Here is a 15,685-nt window from a genome sequence, read left to right on the forward strand (position 1 = left end):
TCCATAGGTATATGTTTACCCTCCTTTTCATCCTCATATTTGTGTCCCGTGCCGTAGTTGTGAATCGCTAGAATGAAAAAGAAAAACCCAACCTCCCAGAAAAGGAAATGCCTATTTCAGCAAAACAAGAAACGCATACATAAAATAATTATACTTTCCGCAAAATTACTCCAAACACAGCTCCAAGCTTCGACGTTTTAAACCTCTAATTGCAGACAAAACTAAAACACAACACTTTGCCTGCAATTGAAATTGAAACTGCAGCAGTACAACCAGTTAAAAAAAATCTGGTACACATTTTTGACGTTCACTGTTGTTTACTTTTTTGATATCGAATTGAGTTGCGTGCGAGAGAACAAATGAGTGTCTGCCTCATCGTCCATCAACACTGAGAGTTTATTTTTTCCATAACCTTCCATTTCATGATTTTTATTTTTTTTCTTAAAAATCATTTTAAACAATTAGAAATCTTGAGTACATCAGTTCTTTTTAAACAAAAAATTATTTATTAAGGCATTTTAAATTTTTTTTTGAATTAGTACAATTTTTCACTAAATTGTCAAAACTTATACTCGTTTGAGTTCCGTCACACAAAGGAACTTTGTCCAATCAAATTTGGCGAAATTTAGAAGCTATTCTGAATTTTTGTTTTGGTACGCTTCATTTAAAGAGGGATACATTTAATGTTTTCACCCTTAGAGTCAAAAATATGAGTTTGAATTCTGAAACGGAATAATAACTTTGAAACCTAACTTTTGAATCCCAAATTTGAATCTTGTTTCTGAATCTAAATCTGAATTCTCGCCCACTTACTGTCAAAGTCGGAGAACCTCGTGTTTCATAAAACCTTGGGTATCAGTTCGTGATTGAAGCATTTGATTCGTGATTTAAGCATCCACGATTTACACCGCGCACTGGTACACCGCGAGAGAAGAAAGCCGATGCAAAACAGAACGGCAAAACCTCGAACCAGGAACCAACAACAACAAAAAATGAAAACAAATCCAACCACCGTCGTCCAGCAAACCGTTGCGATTATTAACCGCAGCCCCGAGGAGTTTCACGGAAGTCGTTTTTTTTTTCTTCAAATTTTGCTGTTGATGCTAGTAAGTTTTGCAAAACGTACATTTATATGAATTTCTAATATCACCAACTTCCTCCATATTACAGGAATCAAGGCGTTCGTGTATCACCAGCCCCAAGGAATATGTATGTATAGTGAACATCGGCGCCACACGATACGTTTTGGTTTGAGCAGATCCGAAAAACTGCTCGTTTAAAAATATTCGACCTGAAGACTCTTTTGGAAAGTTTTCTTGAATATAGGCTTCCGGTGCTTTCAGCTAGGTACTACAGTATGATTATCTGCTGGTTTTTAGGTGAGTTTTTTTTTTGGCAATTTACATTGCTCTATAATAAACGTTTTACATTTCTTTTAGTAATGTCCCAGACAATGCGATCCAGGATCATAAAAAAATCATCGATGCCCGTGCAGCATGTGCGCTTCAAGGGGAAGACCAAGTGCAGCGAAAAATCTATCGCTTTCTCCACCTTGGATACCAGTTTAAAAGTTAACTTTCGTGAATAGTTTTCAAATTGGCTAAATTAAGATAAATCTACTTTGCGATCATTGCCAAAGTTTAAGTAGGTAAACTTATCAAATGCGTTTCAAAAATTAGAAAAATACAATTAAAATTAGACTTTCTGGCAGGCAACTTTCGCAACTCAAAAACATTGTCAGAAAGTGAAATAGCTATAAAATGTTATCAATTTGGAACAAAGCCATAATGAAGAAAAAAATGTTTTCATTTTAATGAATAGATCTTTCCATTCATACACCCAACGGAAAAAGTCTGTAAAATTACATAACATTTGATTAAAAAGAAACATTTCAAATGAATCATATCATTTTTAGAGACCAACCATATAGTAGAATAAATTGGCTTAGAGAGAAGGGGAATATTGATATGAATATCACATTCAAAGATTTTATTTTTTTGTGTAATCTAAAATCCTCGTGTCATACCAAAATTTAAATCCTTTATCCAGAATCTTAATCTGGATATTTGATTCTAAGTTCTATATTATGAATGTGACTTTTAAACTCTATTGTAACTACTTGAAAGTTGAATTGAGTTTAAAGAAATTTTCAACTGACGAAAATTCTAGTTGTAGTACAACTAGAAAATTTTAGATTTTATTCCTCAACATTTTATCTAGTCTAGAAATATAAGTTCAAATATTAATTCCAACTTTTCTAACATCATCTCAATTCCAAATTTTATTTAGAATTTATAATTTTGAGTTAAAATTCTTAGAAATATGAGCGAATTTTAAATTTTTGACAGTTTTGGTTTAGAAGTCAAAATAAAGGGGCCGTAAGTTTTAATTGTTCTTTTTTGTGATATTGACTACATTATGCATCGGATAAAAAAAATTGCACATGGGGTTTCGAGGAATGGCCAATCGATTTCAGGTATCAAATTTTTAGTCACATGTCTTAGTATTTTGTGATATAATTTCGTGGGACTTTATAAGAAAATTTCTTAGCCGATTTTGATGTTAAGATTCCACATGTGTTTTCTTAGACGGCCAAACTATCGCCTATATTGAATTTTAGGTCCAAGGACAAGAAAAAGGGTAGTCTTTAAACATAATTTTGTTTTCCTGTAGTATAATCAAGAACATGCATCAGATTCAATATGCAAACGCAAACTCGCGTTTACATCATTATGGTTGAAGCTCGTATATCATAAATTATACTCGACTAAAAAAAGGAAAAAATAGACGGTTTAAAAAATAAACTCCAAATATCTTCCCAGTCGAAGCAGTTTCCTGTGCAACTCAACCCCTTTTTATCGACGGCTGATTGGAAAAATTCTTATTGGAAGTCTTTTGCTATTTTTATCCTGGGTTGGTGGCGGAGGACAAGCCCCGTAGTCACCATTTGCTGCATTGAAAAATTAATAAAGAGAGAAGAAATTCATGACAGAGAATCGTATGTTACCAAAACAGTGTTGCTATGAAGCAATTTCTGAGTCCAAGTTCTTAATATGAATTTAAATTTGTAATCTTAATTCTGAGTTTGAAATCTTATTGAATATCGATTTTTCAAAAAGAATGGAAATAAGTTGAGGTTCAAAAAGACTTTATATCATCCCTCCTCCCTCTCCAATATACTGCTCGACTGGCTACCCTTTAAAGGGAAAGCTGTTTTAGTTGTTGATTTTCCCTGAAGCCGCCATTTGGGTAATGTCAACACTAAGATCTGACATTTGAGTTGATGAAACTTTGAGGGACATGTCCCTCTTGTTTTTAGTTGTGGTGAGACTCCACCAACCGATTTCATTAGTCAAAATTTGGAACCGTGCCGGATATAAGAGGTCGTCAAAAACTTCACCCACCTCCTCTCCTCCCCCTCCCCACTATACCCGTTGTGGACCACTGTGCGACCCCCGGCCAGGTGCTCTCTATAGGAAAATTTGTTCTATCGTTACTTGTCCGAAACCGCCATTTGCTGCATTAAAAAGCCATTTGCTGTGATGGGACCGACAAACAGAAAATCCGCCAAGACACCGGGATGAATTTATCTATCAAAATGCTTCAAGCTCTTTCAGTTTGAACATCGTTACTTTAAGCGTTCACTGGTGGTCTAGTGGTTAGCTCTCTGGTCTAACACGTTTCAGAGCGTGAGATCATATCTCTGCACTAGTTTGATGTTTTTTGTCAAATTTTTGATCGCCTCGTGATTAATTTAGCGATTGCTGGCTACTGCTGCTGAGCAAATGGCTACCTTTTTTGGAGCCGACATAAGCATGATATTTACTATGGAATAGACAAATTTTAAACAATTTTGTTTTTTTTTGGTTTTGAGATAGGTCCTACAGGAAAAAAAATCCAATTTTTTGATACTAAATTCATCAAAATCGTGAAACCTAGAATAGGAGTTAATGTGTTAAGAACGTTTTTATGGAACATACAAATTCCCGGACATCATCGTAACTCGTCGAGCTGAGTCGATTGGTACCTATAAAGTGGGGTCTTGGACCCTTAATTAATGATATCCCCAACTGACCGTTCCCTATGCCTTTCTGTAAGAAAGCCAAAAAAGTCTTTTAGAAGAAAAAGTGTAAAATAAAAAGTTATAAGTAGGGCCGGGTTAAGCCTTCGGGTGACCCTTGGCAATTTTTCTAGGGGGCCCCTATTTTTTTTTTCATTTTGATTAATGATATATCTGTAGCAATTTGTAAAAAAATCTAATTTATTTATTCTCAACAAGCTAGGAAAAATGCAAAATAGAACTGCAGATCGTTTATTCAAACTCGAGAGATCAATCCTGATTAAATATTCATACTCACAATTATGTTTCAGTTGAAAAGGCCAAGTCAAAATTAAAAGCAAAATTCTTCTTTAGAAATATACCTGTAAATCACAAAAATACAATTCAAAGTTCAAGTCTTAAATCAATTTGATCACCGATTTACCCATTCCGAAATTATATAATTGAGACTAAAATTGATATTTCATAGATTGGCATGCATATAAGCAACTTTACCTGTTTGTTAGGTTAAAAATTATAAATTTGATGGTGATCTTTTAAAAAATGATAACTTACTTTTCGCATCGACATCGCAACAGCCGAATGAACGCTGCCCGAAACGTTTTGTTGAAGATGGTATAGATAATCGGGTTGATGGTCGAGGACACGTATCCCAACCAGAGACAGATGCTGACGATCCGATCCGGGACCTCTATTTCCGGCACGGCCGCAAATAGAATGTTCAGGATGAAGAACGGCGCCCAGCAGAATACGAAAGTGAAAAACACCAAACCGAGGACCTGTTGCATTAGCGAGATAGAAGAGACAAAACTATTTCAATTACTTCCTCCAAAGGTGGTGGTCAGCTCCCGGAATGTCATTTACCTTGGTTGCTTTCTGCTCATTCGCCACGGCATTGGCCGAAAGACTGGATCGCTTTTTGTTGGCCAAAAATTTGAGATTAAAATTGATGCTCGGCGTCGGGACGCTATTCAGGGGCAACCGAAATGAGCAGAACTTCTGCCGCCGGGTTTCCCGTTCGATGCTCTCGGGCGTTTGGGTTGCCCGGTCGCAAGTTTCTCTGCCAACGCCCCCAGAAGACGGAACCGGATACAGCTGATGCGGATGCGGATGATGGTTGTGGTTAGTTGAGCGATGGTGATGATGAAAAAGCGCTCGCTTCAACCGGGCCCGAGATGAATTTCCACAGGAAGCAGTCCCGATTGGGGAATCAGGACCATTACTGGCTCCATTGCCGTAATCTGCCGGGGGCTGATGATGCTCACCGGGATGCGAACCGGAAATGGTACCGATGCTGCAGGCAAACATAGAGCAATGTGGTTAACTTTCGGCACTATGTGATTGTTTCATTTAGGGACCGCTAGAGATTTCCTCATAGTTTTAGATTTGTTGATTTTCATATCGCAAACGAAATCTATCCGTTGATGCGACGTACCTACCTGTCCAGATTGTTGGCTCCGTGTAACCGCCAGGGGCCAGTTGCTCCGCCCGAGGTGGCAGTGTGCTTACTTTTGACGCTGGTCCGCTTCAGTTCGTTACAGAGAGCATCGTTCTGGGATTGGCCACCGGATGCATGTTTGGAGGGACCTAAACGGCCACCGAGCCTGAAATTGGTAATAATTGAAATTGTTGCGTTGTTTCTATTTTTGGTTTATAGCAGCGGTCGGGGAACCGGGGTAAATTACCCAAAATGGGGTAAAAGTGATATTCTTGGGGGTACCAGTGAATATTTTGTGAGTGATAAGTGTATATTTTCATTTTGCTATTTTATGAATTTGTTGGTTTTATTTCGAAAATAAAGAATTTAGTGGCATATGCAGAGCAGAAGTGAATATTTCTCCCTGAGGCATTCAAACAACACGCTTTGAGAGCTCGCTTAGTGTTTACGGATACGTTTTTTGCTCTTCGTCATGGGGTAATATCAACTTGAATAAAAATGTTTTGGGGTAATGATTCAAAAAGTTCCCCGACCCCTGGTTTATAGCTTCTCTACCTTCGTTGCTTTACATAAAGGTCAAAAGCATCTGAAATCTAGTATTCAACGATAAATACAGTAAGCGGAAGTACGAAAATTTAATAAATATCAGGTATTGGAAGCTTAAGCCAAATATGCGCCTGAACATTGTGAGAAGTTATGAACACATTGTTGTCGTGTTATTAGTTTTCGTGTTTTTGAAATTCTTTAATGGTTAACTGTGATTTTCTTCTTCTAAATATTAAGGTTGAGTTGGAGTTTCCAAGGGAATGTTATTATTATTCGTGAACCTTTTTTCGTTAACTTTCGTTAACACCCTCCACCCATAGAGATTTTTTTCCAAGTAAATTTTCTAGAACAAGACCGGCTGAACTTAGTTCTATAAAAATAAGCATTCCAGATTTCCAGATGGTTTTTTGAAAAAAGTCTGGATATTGCCCGGATTTTTTTTGCAAAGCTAAGCAAGAAATTCAAATTAAGTTAGGCAAGTTTTGATTTTGAGTTCCAAATACGGAAACTCAAATTATGACGATCAGAAATTTTTACTCTCCTTTAGAATGTTTTTTCCTTAATAAGTTTTACTAATCCTATTCAGAATATGAAATCAATTTTTTTTATTTCAAAATTGAGTTATAAAATACTAATAATATTCATCTACACAAGCTGGTAGCCATGTGACAGGTGCTTACTACTGACGATGCTCAACAGAATTAGCGAGTTCAGCCGGTCAATTTTTCCAAATCAATAATTGAAATGAAGGCATGAAAATTATGTTCCCTGAAATTATCTTTAAATGTTTATAAATAAATTATTAAAATGGTACAACCTTTTAAATTAAAAAATCCCGGTCGAAACCCGGCAATCTGGAATGCTTAGTTTACAGGATCCAATATTTTAATTGACGGCTACAAAGTATTGAGAGCTTGAAATTAAAAACCTGCGCTTGGAATTCCTTATTCTTTTTTTTTTAATAATTTCTTATTGTTGATTAAGATAAGCTTAAGATAAGATTAAGATAAGATTAAGATAAGATTAAGATAAGATTAAAATATGATTAAGATAAGATTAAGATAAGATTAAGATAAGATTAAGATAAGATTAAGATAAGATTAAGAAAAGATTAAGATAAGATTAAGATAAGATTAAGATAAGATTAAGATAAGATTAAGATAAGATTAAGATAAGATTAAGATAAGATTAAGATAAGATTAAGATAAGATTAAGATAATATTAAGATAAGATTAAGATAAGATTAAGATAAGATTAAGATAAGATTAAGATAAGATTAAGATAAGATTAAGATAAGATTAAGATAAGATTAAGATAAGATTAAGATAAGATTAAGATAAGATTAAGATAAGATTAAGATAAGATTAAGATAAGATTAAGATAAGATTAAGATAAGATTAAGATAAGATTAGGATAAGATTAAGATAAGATTAAGATAAGATTAAGATAAGATTAAGATAAGATTAAGATAAGATTAAGATAAGATTAAGATAAGATTAAGATAAGATTAAGATAAGATTAAGATAAGATTAAGATAAGATTAAGATTAGATTAAGATAAGATTAAGATAACATTAAGATAGATTAAGATAAGATTAAGAAAAGATTAAGATAAAATTATTCAATGACTAAATTTCTCAACCTTTACATTTTTTAACTTTTATGAATTAAACATGTTGTATTATAAATATATAATTCTTATTGTTATTATTATTGTTATTATCGTTAGCTATAAAAATGTTTTTTTTTTTCAACCTTTATTTTGATAACTGGAAGAATTTGAATACGATTTTATCCCTAACTTTGATCACTGGTACTCTTAAAACAAATTATAATTTGTTCTTCTTTTAATCAAATTAATTTCAATCATCAACTCTGTGTTATGAATAAATTCTCTTTACTTCAATTGGTTTAATTAAGGATTCATTCGAAAATTTATTCGTATTCGTTTTTTTGATGTTTCGTAAATATTGTTTTCAAGTTTGTAAACAAGATTTCTTAACATGAATTTTCAATCAAATTTAAAATTCAGCATCTTTCAAATAATTTTAAATAATTTATTTTCACTAATTAGAATAAAAAAACATTCTAAACTTTTTTTTGATTTGGTATGATGATCATAAAAAGGAAATTTTTTTTTTTTGAAATCAATTTTCATATTTCTAGCAATATATTTAAAAGGGGCGAAACTAGCAGTTTGCTCGAAACTTGGAAACCGCATTTTTAATTTAGAAACATCAAATCAAATCTTATTTGAAAAACAAACCACATTTTGCTCATGGAAATAATTAAAAGTGCTATATATCCACATATTTTTTTACGTTGCTTATCAAGATATTCTAAATTTTAAAAGTCATTTCCGAGATTTGCGAGTTTTGCACTTTTTCGTTGTCGGCTCTGGCTATGCCTGAAACTTCCGCCCAATTGATCGGCCGTTTTCGTTTTGGTTTTGAAGTTCAGTTTGTTACGCCCTTCGGTCCTACACGAAAAAAACTAATAACGCCGTTTTGTCACTCATGGTCAACTCAGTTACGCCTTTTGCCCTACACGCATATAAAAACTAACTCCATTTTCAACAGGCTTAGCTTCACGATTCAACGAAACGCATCAACAGGAATTTAGGTACAATTAAATTTTATCAATTATCGAACGTTTTAAGTGATTTAAAGATGAAACCGAGATTATTGTGTAAAGTGCCACCGCATACATCCAGAGTGACTGTTCACTCGATTTGTTTACATTTGGCATTTTCGCCCTTATGGAATAATATGCTAGATTTATTGTGCATTGTTATTATTATTGAGATTGTTATTATTCACGCTGAATTCAAAATTCGAAAACCCCACGCTCCATTAACGGGGTTTCGCAGTTGGCTGCATACATAAAAGTAATTTTTGAGTGTGAAGTTCAAAAAGAAATATTTTTTCCAAATGGCAATTATATTTCCTACATGTAATAGGGTGCGTAAAATTACAACTTTTTTCAAATTTCAAAAGTTTCTCTCTAAAAAGTTTCATTTTCGGTCCAAACGCACGACAGAATTTTTTGCAGATTTTTAAAATGAGGTTTAGTTATCTGGGTTTTGATTCGAAAAATTTGTATGAAAAATAAAATGAAAATTTGTTCGTAGAATGTTTCTTTTTGGGTTTTTTTTTGAAGATTTTGTTCTTACGCGACGCAGATGAAATTTTATTATATGGAACTTACTGAAAAATTCTCTGGCTTCAACTTTGCCGAAGACGGCAAAGAGGTAGAAAAAGCTAGAAAATATAACTCCAAAAACTGAGCATTCTTCTCATGAAAAGAAACTAGAAAAATAATAGATTTTTGAAAACGCTTAAAAAAACCATTTGCCTTGGTCATCCAAAAGACTAATCTTTTTTGCTTCTTGCATATTTTTACAAATTTAGCTCCATTTGAAAAATAGTGGAAAAATTAGACAAGAGGAAATGGATTATTTTTCCCAACTTCTGAATGAACGTAGAGTGGCCATTTTCCTGCCATTTTAGCGTTCCCGGGAATCGGGAAATCTGACAATCCTTTTACCGGGATTTTTTGGGATCCCGTGAAAAATTGAAAATAAAGATTTTAACCGTCTTCTGCATGCGAAACTTTATCTATACTTAATTTAAATGTTTAGGTTGTAGTATTGAAAACATTTCAAACTTTTTTAATACCCCAAAAATTCAATAAGCGATTATACAACCAAAGACCCAAAAATTAAATTTTTTAAGCGATAAACTTGAATAGTTCTTGCTGCAGAAATTCGAAATAATTGAAAGAGATTGTTCACTATCGATAGACCCGAGATTTTCCATCGAATCTCGTACATTTTAAGATAACTATCGTTTTGTTTCAAAAAAATGTCATTTCTTCACCAATAATTTTGCTACTGTCAACAGTGTGCGAAACGGAATTTCAAAATAATGAGTGTTGTCAAATAGAACATGAGGATTCTTCTCATAGCGTTTATTTATTCGAACTGTTTTGTTTTTTAGACTGTTTGTCGCTTTAAGCTTTTGCTCTTAATTTTCGAATGGAATTTTTTTTATCGATTTTAATTTATTAACCAGTTTAAGAAAATCAAGGTAGGACTATCATTTTCTTTGCTCAATCTGATCCATTTTTACAATTTAGATCGAGTAATTTTTTAGTAACTCAGCATTTTATATTGGCTTCTGGAATCCTCTGGTTTTTATTAGCGTTTCCCGGGATTCTGGAATTACCGCTTATTATCTATTCCCGGGAATTCCTGGGTAGGACAATCTTAATGTACGTTAATCTTTTCAAGGGATATAAAATTTCTTGGGGTTTTTCATCAAATAAATGTCAAATCGCATTACTACAATGGTCATTTAGTTAGTTTTATGGTTAATTTTATGGAATGGAACTGTTGAAAAATAGTAACGATCACAAGCTTGTCATCAGAAGAATTGTTCTTCTCGCATGAGACTGAGACAAAAAAAATGATCGACTCACCTGAGGTTTCACCCTTCTAATGGCTCGGAATCGACCGGGTTCGCGTTCAGCATACTATACGATTGTCCAATATTCTCGTCCAGGCCCCCAGCTACGGGAATCATAGTTTTACAAAATAATTTCAAAAGAAAATGAGTGTTTGGCATTTAAAATTCGTTGATTTTTAATTCATGCTTCATTTTTTTAAAACTTACCCTAACTACTTATATGCTATTTTAAAACTTACTAATAATAAAAAAAGAACCTAAAAACTAATTGTGTGTGTGTGTGTACGTATGAGTGTATCTTAAATTCTAGTGTATCCCGCGACGTCCGCCATCTTCTTTCGCATGCACATGCAGTTCAAGCCAAAATCCTTTGTACATGGATAGGCTTCTGGAACCATTGTACTTAGTTTGCCATCTTGGAAGTCTGTTCAAGCCCCGGGATTAAATAGGTCTGCAGAGGACCAAAAGTTGGAATGAGTTTTTATATTTCTCAATTTTTGTTTTAATATCGTCTTACCGATCTCTATACCACACAATGGAACTTAGTTCCGCATCTTTGGATCCATAAGCAAAAAGTGAATATAAAGGCTTATAGGTACTTTATCAAGCCACCAAGTAACTTGCTGATATTCACTTTGCGAAAATCTGTACAAAATGAGGACTTTAGAAATTTGCGTTTAACCCTTTGGTTCACAGGAGATTTACCTTAATGATCGTAAACCAATTTTCACCACTCGCGCGAGAATTAATATCAGCCTTGAAGCTGCGCTACCGGTCAGGCACATGTGAATATTTGATCGTTCAAGATAAACTCCCGATCCACTATCACTTTTGTCTGGTGCAAATAAAGAAATTAGGCACAGCCTGCTGGACGATTAACCGGCAACTGATAACGATGGATGTTCTCGAATGCGCTTTAACACCTAAGCAGACGAGTTCGATCTGAGTTTTAAACGACGCTGATGATAACGCCTCATTGCCAGATCACCGTCGACGCTGATTCCTCATCACTCTTCACTACAAGTGGTAATGAGTGATAGAGTACATTTTAGTACTAAACGTACCAACTGATAGCGTTGATGCTGATCCTCTGCTGACATGCGGTTTTTTTCTGTTAGTAGTGGACTCATCACTCTATTCAATTTGATGTGAGATCTTTAGTTAAGTATTTAATTTTCTTGATGGCTATGAGATTGTTTGGCTTGGCTGTGTAATGTACCTAGTGAGTGTTGGGATTGTTTATTGTGTTGTGTTAAGTGTATACAGACAAGTTTACTTCTTAGAACTTTGGTGCCCTTCACTGGCTGGAGGAATAGTTCAAAATCTACAACCTCAGTTTATCTCTGCCTGTGGAAGGGTTACAACTCCCCCATACTCAATCTCAACAAAAAAACGAATCTGAAAGCATTCGTTTTTTTGTTGATATTGCTAATCAAAAACTTTTTTTATCTAGCTCATGCGCGAGTCAACTTGGCACTTGGTGTTAATAAATATCAGTTAGTCCAGAAGCATTTACAATAAGACTCTATAAAGAACTTATCCACTTTCGGAATTGGATTACAGTTAAAATTTTACTTTTCTGTGTTCTGAAGCTTTTCTTTAATTTGATCTATCCTGGAATTATATCTTGGGCAGCAAATATACCGATATTACGACCTGATTGATCCTCTAACTCATATGATGTTGCACCATGTCGTGCTATCACTTTGCATGGAATATATACCGGTCCAGTTTTAGCTGAGTAGTTTTCTGTTGTATTGGATAATCTAAAATTTTTTTTATAAACGTTTTGACCTATCTCGAAGTGATTGGGAAAGGTTTTATGTTTACCATCATAGCTTTTTTTATACTTTTCATATTGTTCTCTATTACTTTTGATTACTTGTTCATACAAGGGGCCAATTAAACGTCTTCGTTTTTCTAGAAATTCTTCTGTTGATGGATTTTGATTTTGACTTTCATTGTGGTGTTCTTTGCCATCTATAACCATTTCAGAACCATAAACTATATAAAAAGGGGAGAATCCGGTTGAAGTATGCTTGCTACTGTTAATGGCCAATTCAATCTCTGATAGCTTAGAATCCCAAATTTTATGATCATCTTTACTATAAGTTCTAATGCATGATAAAATGACACGATTTACACGTTCAACGGGATTATTTTGACAGTGGCGACGAGTATTTAAAAATTGATGAACATTGTAATGATTTAACATCGACTGAAATTCAACAGAAACAAATGTTTGTGCATTGTCAGATATTAAAACTTCAGGTGCACCATATTTCATAATCCATTCTTCTTTAATAAGTTTTGTTGTTAATTTGGCATTCATATTCGGAACCGGAAATAACCTAACATATTTTGAAAAAACATCTAAACATACTAAAAGATCACAATTCCTATTTTTACTTCTTATAAAACCATTTATAAAATCAACAGCTATCATTTGGAATGGTCTGTAGGTGTGTTTCTGTTGGCCCATTGGTGGAACAGTAGCCACTGTCGTATGTTTTGATTGTTTACAAACAGAGCATTTCTTAAGAATTTGTTTGATTTCAGTGTGCATCTTTGGCCAATAATATTTAAGTTTTATTTTATCTAATGTTTTATCAAATCCTAAATGCATAATCTTCGAGTGTTCTTCTTCTACAATATTCCTTACTTTGTCGGGAGGGACTACAATTTTCCAGACAAATCTTCCGTCTTCGAATTGTGACCGTGTAGACACCAATTTAAAAAGAGTATCTGATTCTATCTTAAAGTTCGGATAATTATCAGGAACATTTTGAACACTTGTTTTTAGATTTTTAAACCACTGTGAATTGGAGTCTTCAAAAATAGCATATACTGCTCTACTTAATGTATCACAAACAACATTTTCCCTGCCTTTTCTATGCTTCAATGTTATATCATATTCTTGTAGCTTCATAGACCATCTTGAGAGTCTTGAACTTGGTCTCCATTTAGATTTCAAAATAAAGGTTATAGCAGAGCAATCTGTTATTAATGTGAAATGCGATCCTTCAAGATACGATCGAAAATGTTCTATGGTTTCCAAGGCGGCTAGTCCTTCTTTATCCGTTGGGCCATATTTTTTTTCGCATGCTGATAATTTTCTAGAGAAGTACGCTATGATATGTTCTCCACTTTCAGAAGATTGTGTTAAAATGCCTGCAATCGCCACATCACTTGCATCCGTCTGTACTACAAACTCATTATTCCAGTTAGGATTGGCCAGAATAGGATCGGCCATCAAACATTCTTTAAGTTTTTGAAACGCATTTTCAGCTTCCGGAGTCCATCTTATTTTTTTTGGTTGTCCTTTCAAAAGATCTGATATGGGTGCTGATATGCCACTAAAGTTATCAATAAAATTCCTATAGTACCCAGCCATACCTAAAAACCTTCTCACTTCTTTTGGAGTTGTTGGTCTAACGAAGTTTGATATTGAAGCTACTCGTTGTGGATTGGGTTGGTAGCCCTCGGAAGAAAGTATAAAACCAAGATATTTAATCCTTTTTAGACAAAATTTGCATTTACTTAAATTGATTGATAGGTTTGCCTTACTTAAACAATTAGCAACTATTCTGAGATACTTTAAATGATCATCAAAAGTTGTACTTGCAACGATTATATCATCCAAATAAGCAAAAATGTATGGTTCGTAAAGACCTTCTTTTAAACATTTATCTAAAATTCTTGACATAGTGGCACTGCTATTTATTAATCCAAACGGTAATCTTTTATACTGGAACAAACCTCTGCCAATTATTTTAAAACTAGTAAATTTCTTTGATTCTTCATTCAAACGAACCTGTAAAAAGGAATCTTTAAGGTCAATGACTGAAAAATAAACATTTTTCCCTAAATTGCTCAAAATTCTCATAGAATTCGCTAAAGGGTATGCGTCTCTGATAGTTCGTGCATTTAGTAATCTTGCATCCAAGCAAAGACGTAAATCGCCATTTTCTTTTGTCACAGGTACTACATGAAGTGACCAATCTGAGTCAGATGGTTCAATTATATCTAGTTTTAACAGTCGGTTCAATTCAATATTTATTTTTTTCTGAATGCAGGGAGACCACGGATGAGGATTTAGATGTATAGGAGTTGTGTCATTTAATTTGATTGTGTGTTCCATTAGATTGCACGCCTCTAAGGAATCTTCCCGAGAACATTTGAATTTTGATGTGGTTTCTTCTAATTGATTAATTTGCAAAGCGGTCAGCTCATGCCTGTCAGAATTTTCATTAACGTTTATTTGAGGTTGAAATATATCACTAGAGCGTTCTACTGAACAAACAAACAGCCTGTTATCATTTTCTACCGTTAACTTTATTTCAAATAATTTGAAGAAATCAATCCCTAACAAGCATTTATCTCCTAGTCTAGGAACTACAAGGCAAGGCAAAATTTTTGTTTTGTTTTCTACAGTAAATGGTATGTCTACATAGCCAATTATTTCTAAATGATCGCCACTTGCACTAGATAGTTTGATATTTTTCTTTAAAGGTTGTATTTTGAGGAATTCAGTAATGTTTCCGAATTGATTCCCAACTATCGATGCTTGACTGCCACTATCAAGAAGACCTACTAATTTTAATCCTAAAACTGAAAACTTTAAAAAATATCGTTCATCTCCTTCCGGATTTACCAAAATCGAATCAATATTGAAAAAATAGTTGTTGTAGTCTTCTAATTCTTTATTTTTGTTTCTTCTATCATTTTCAATGTCATTATTATTGAACTCAGAACTGTCATTTAATTCTCCTCGTATTAAAATATTTGTGTTTGATTTTGAATTATATTCTGAAGTAGGGGGCTTAGAAGAAAGAGGAAAAATTTCCCCCGTCAATTTTTCCTTCTCATGTTTTTTTCATCACAAAACGGACACTCTTCATAGTGAAAATCTGGCAGTCCACAAATGTAACAAAAGATTTGTCTCTTAAAATAACATGAAGAAAAATGATGACCCATTTTACGGCAATTGAAGCAAACATTTTCATTTGGAATTTTATAAAATTGTAGAATTTGTTCACGCGTACAGTCTCTCCAAGAAGAGTTATAATTTTTCTTTTGGTTTTGCACTTGACTTTTATTGAAATTATTATATTTTAATTGATTTTCTGAGTGTATTTTTAAATGTTGATCTTGATATCGGTTTTGGGTTTTTTTC

The 15,685-nt window shown here is 33.8% G+C and overlaps 1 protein-coding gene and 1 long non-coding RNA gene across 4 annotated transcripts in view; both read right to left on the reverse strand.

Moving 5' to 3' along the window:
- LOC129755113 (uncharacterized) overlaps positions 1-15,685 on the reverse strand; it is a 116,655-nt gene that overhangs the window by 17,373 nt on the left and 83,597 nt on the right. For all 3 annotated transcript variants that reach the window (XM_055751446.1, XM_055751447.1, XM_055751448.1), the window contains exons 7-9: positions 5,500-5,664; positions 4,925-5,354; positions 4,616-4,839 (exon numbers count right to left, since the gene is read on the reverse strand). In XM_055751446.1, coding sequence (XP_055607421.1) covers positions 4,616-4,839; positions 4,925-5,354; positions 5,500-5,664 — 819 coding nt within the window. The remainder of the gene's footprint in view (positions 1-4,615; positions 4,840-4,924; positions 5,355-5,499; positions 5,665-15,685) is intronic.
- Positions 10,614-11,827, reverse strand: LOC129755114 (uncharacterized). The gene is made up of 3 exons (XR_008739171.1): positions 11,215-11,827; positions 11,027-11,154; positions 10,614-10,960 (listed from the first exon to the last, which is right to left on the reverse strand). It is a non-coding gene; the product is annotated as an uncharacterized LOC129755114 (long non-coding RNA).

This window comes from Uranotaenia lowii, chromosome 3, assembly GCF_029784155.1.
Source record: "Uranotaenia lowii strain MFRU-FL chromosome 3, ASM2978415v1, whole genome shotgun sequence".
Lineage (NCBI taxonomy): Eukaryota > Metazoa > Arthropoda > Insecta > Diptera > Culicidae > Uranotaenia > Uranotaenia lowii.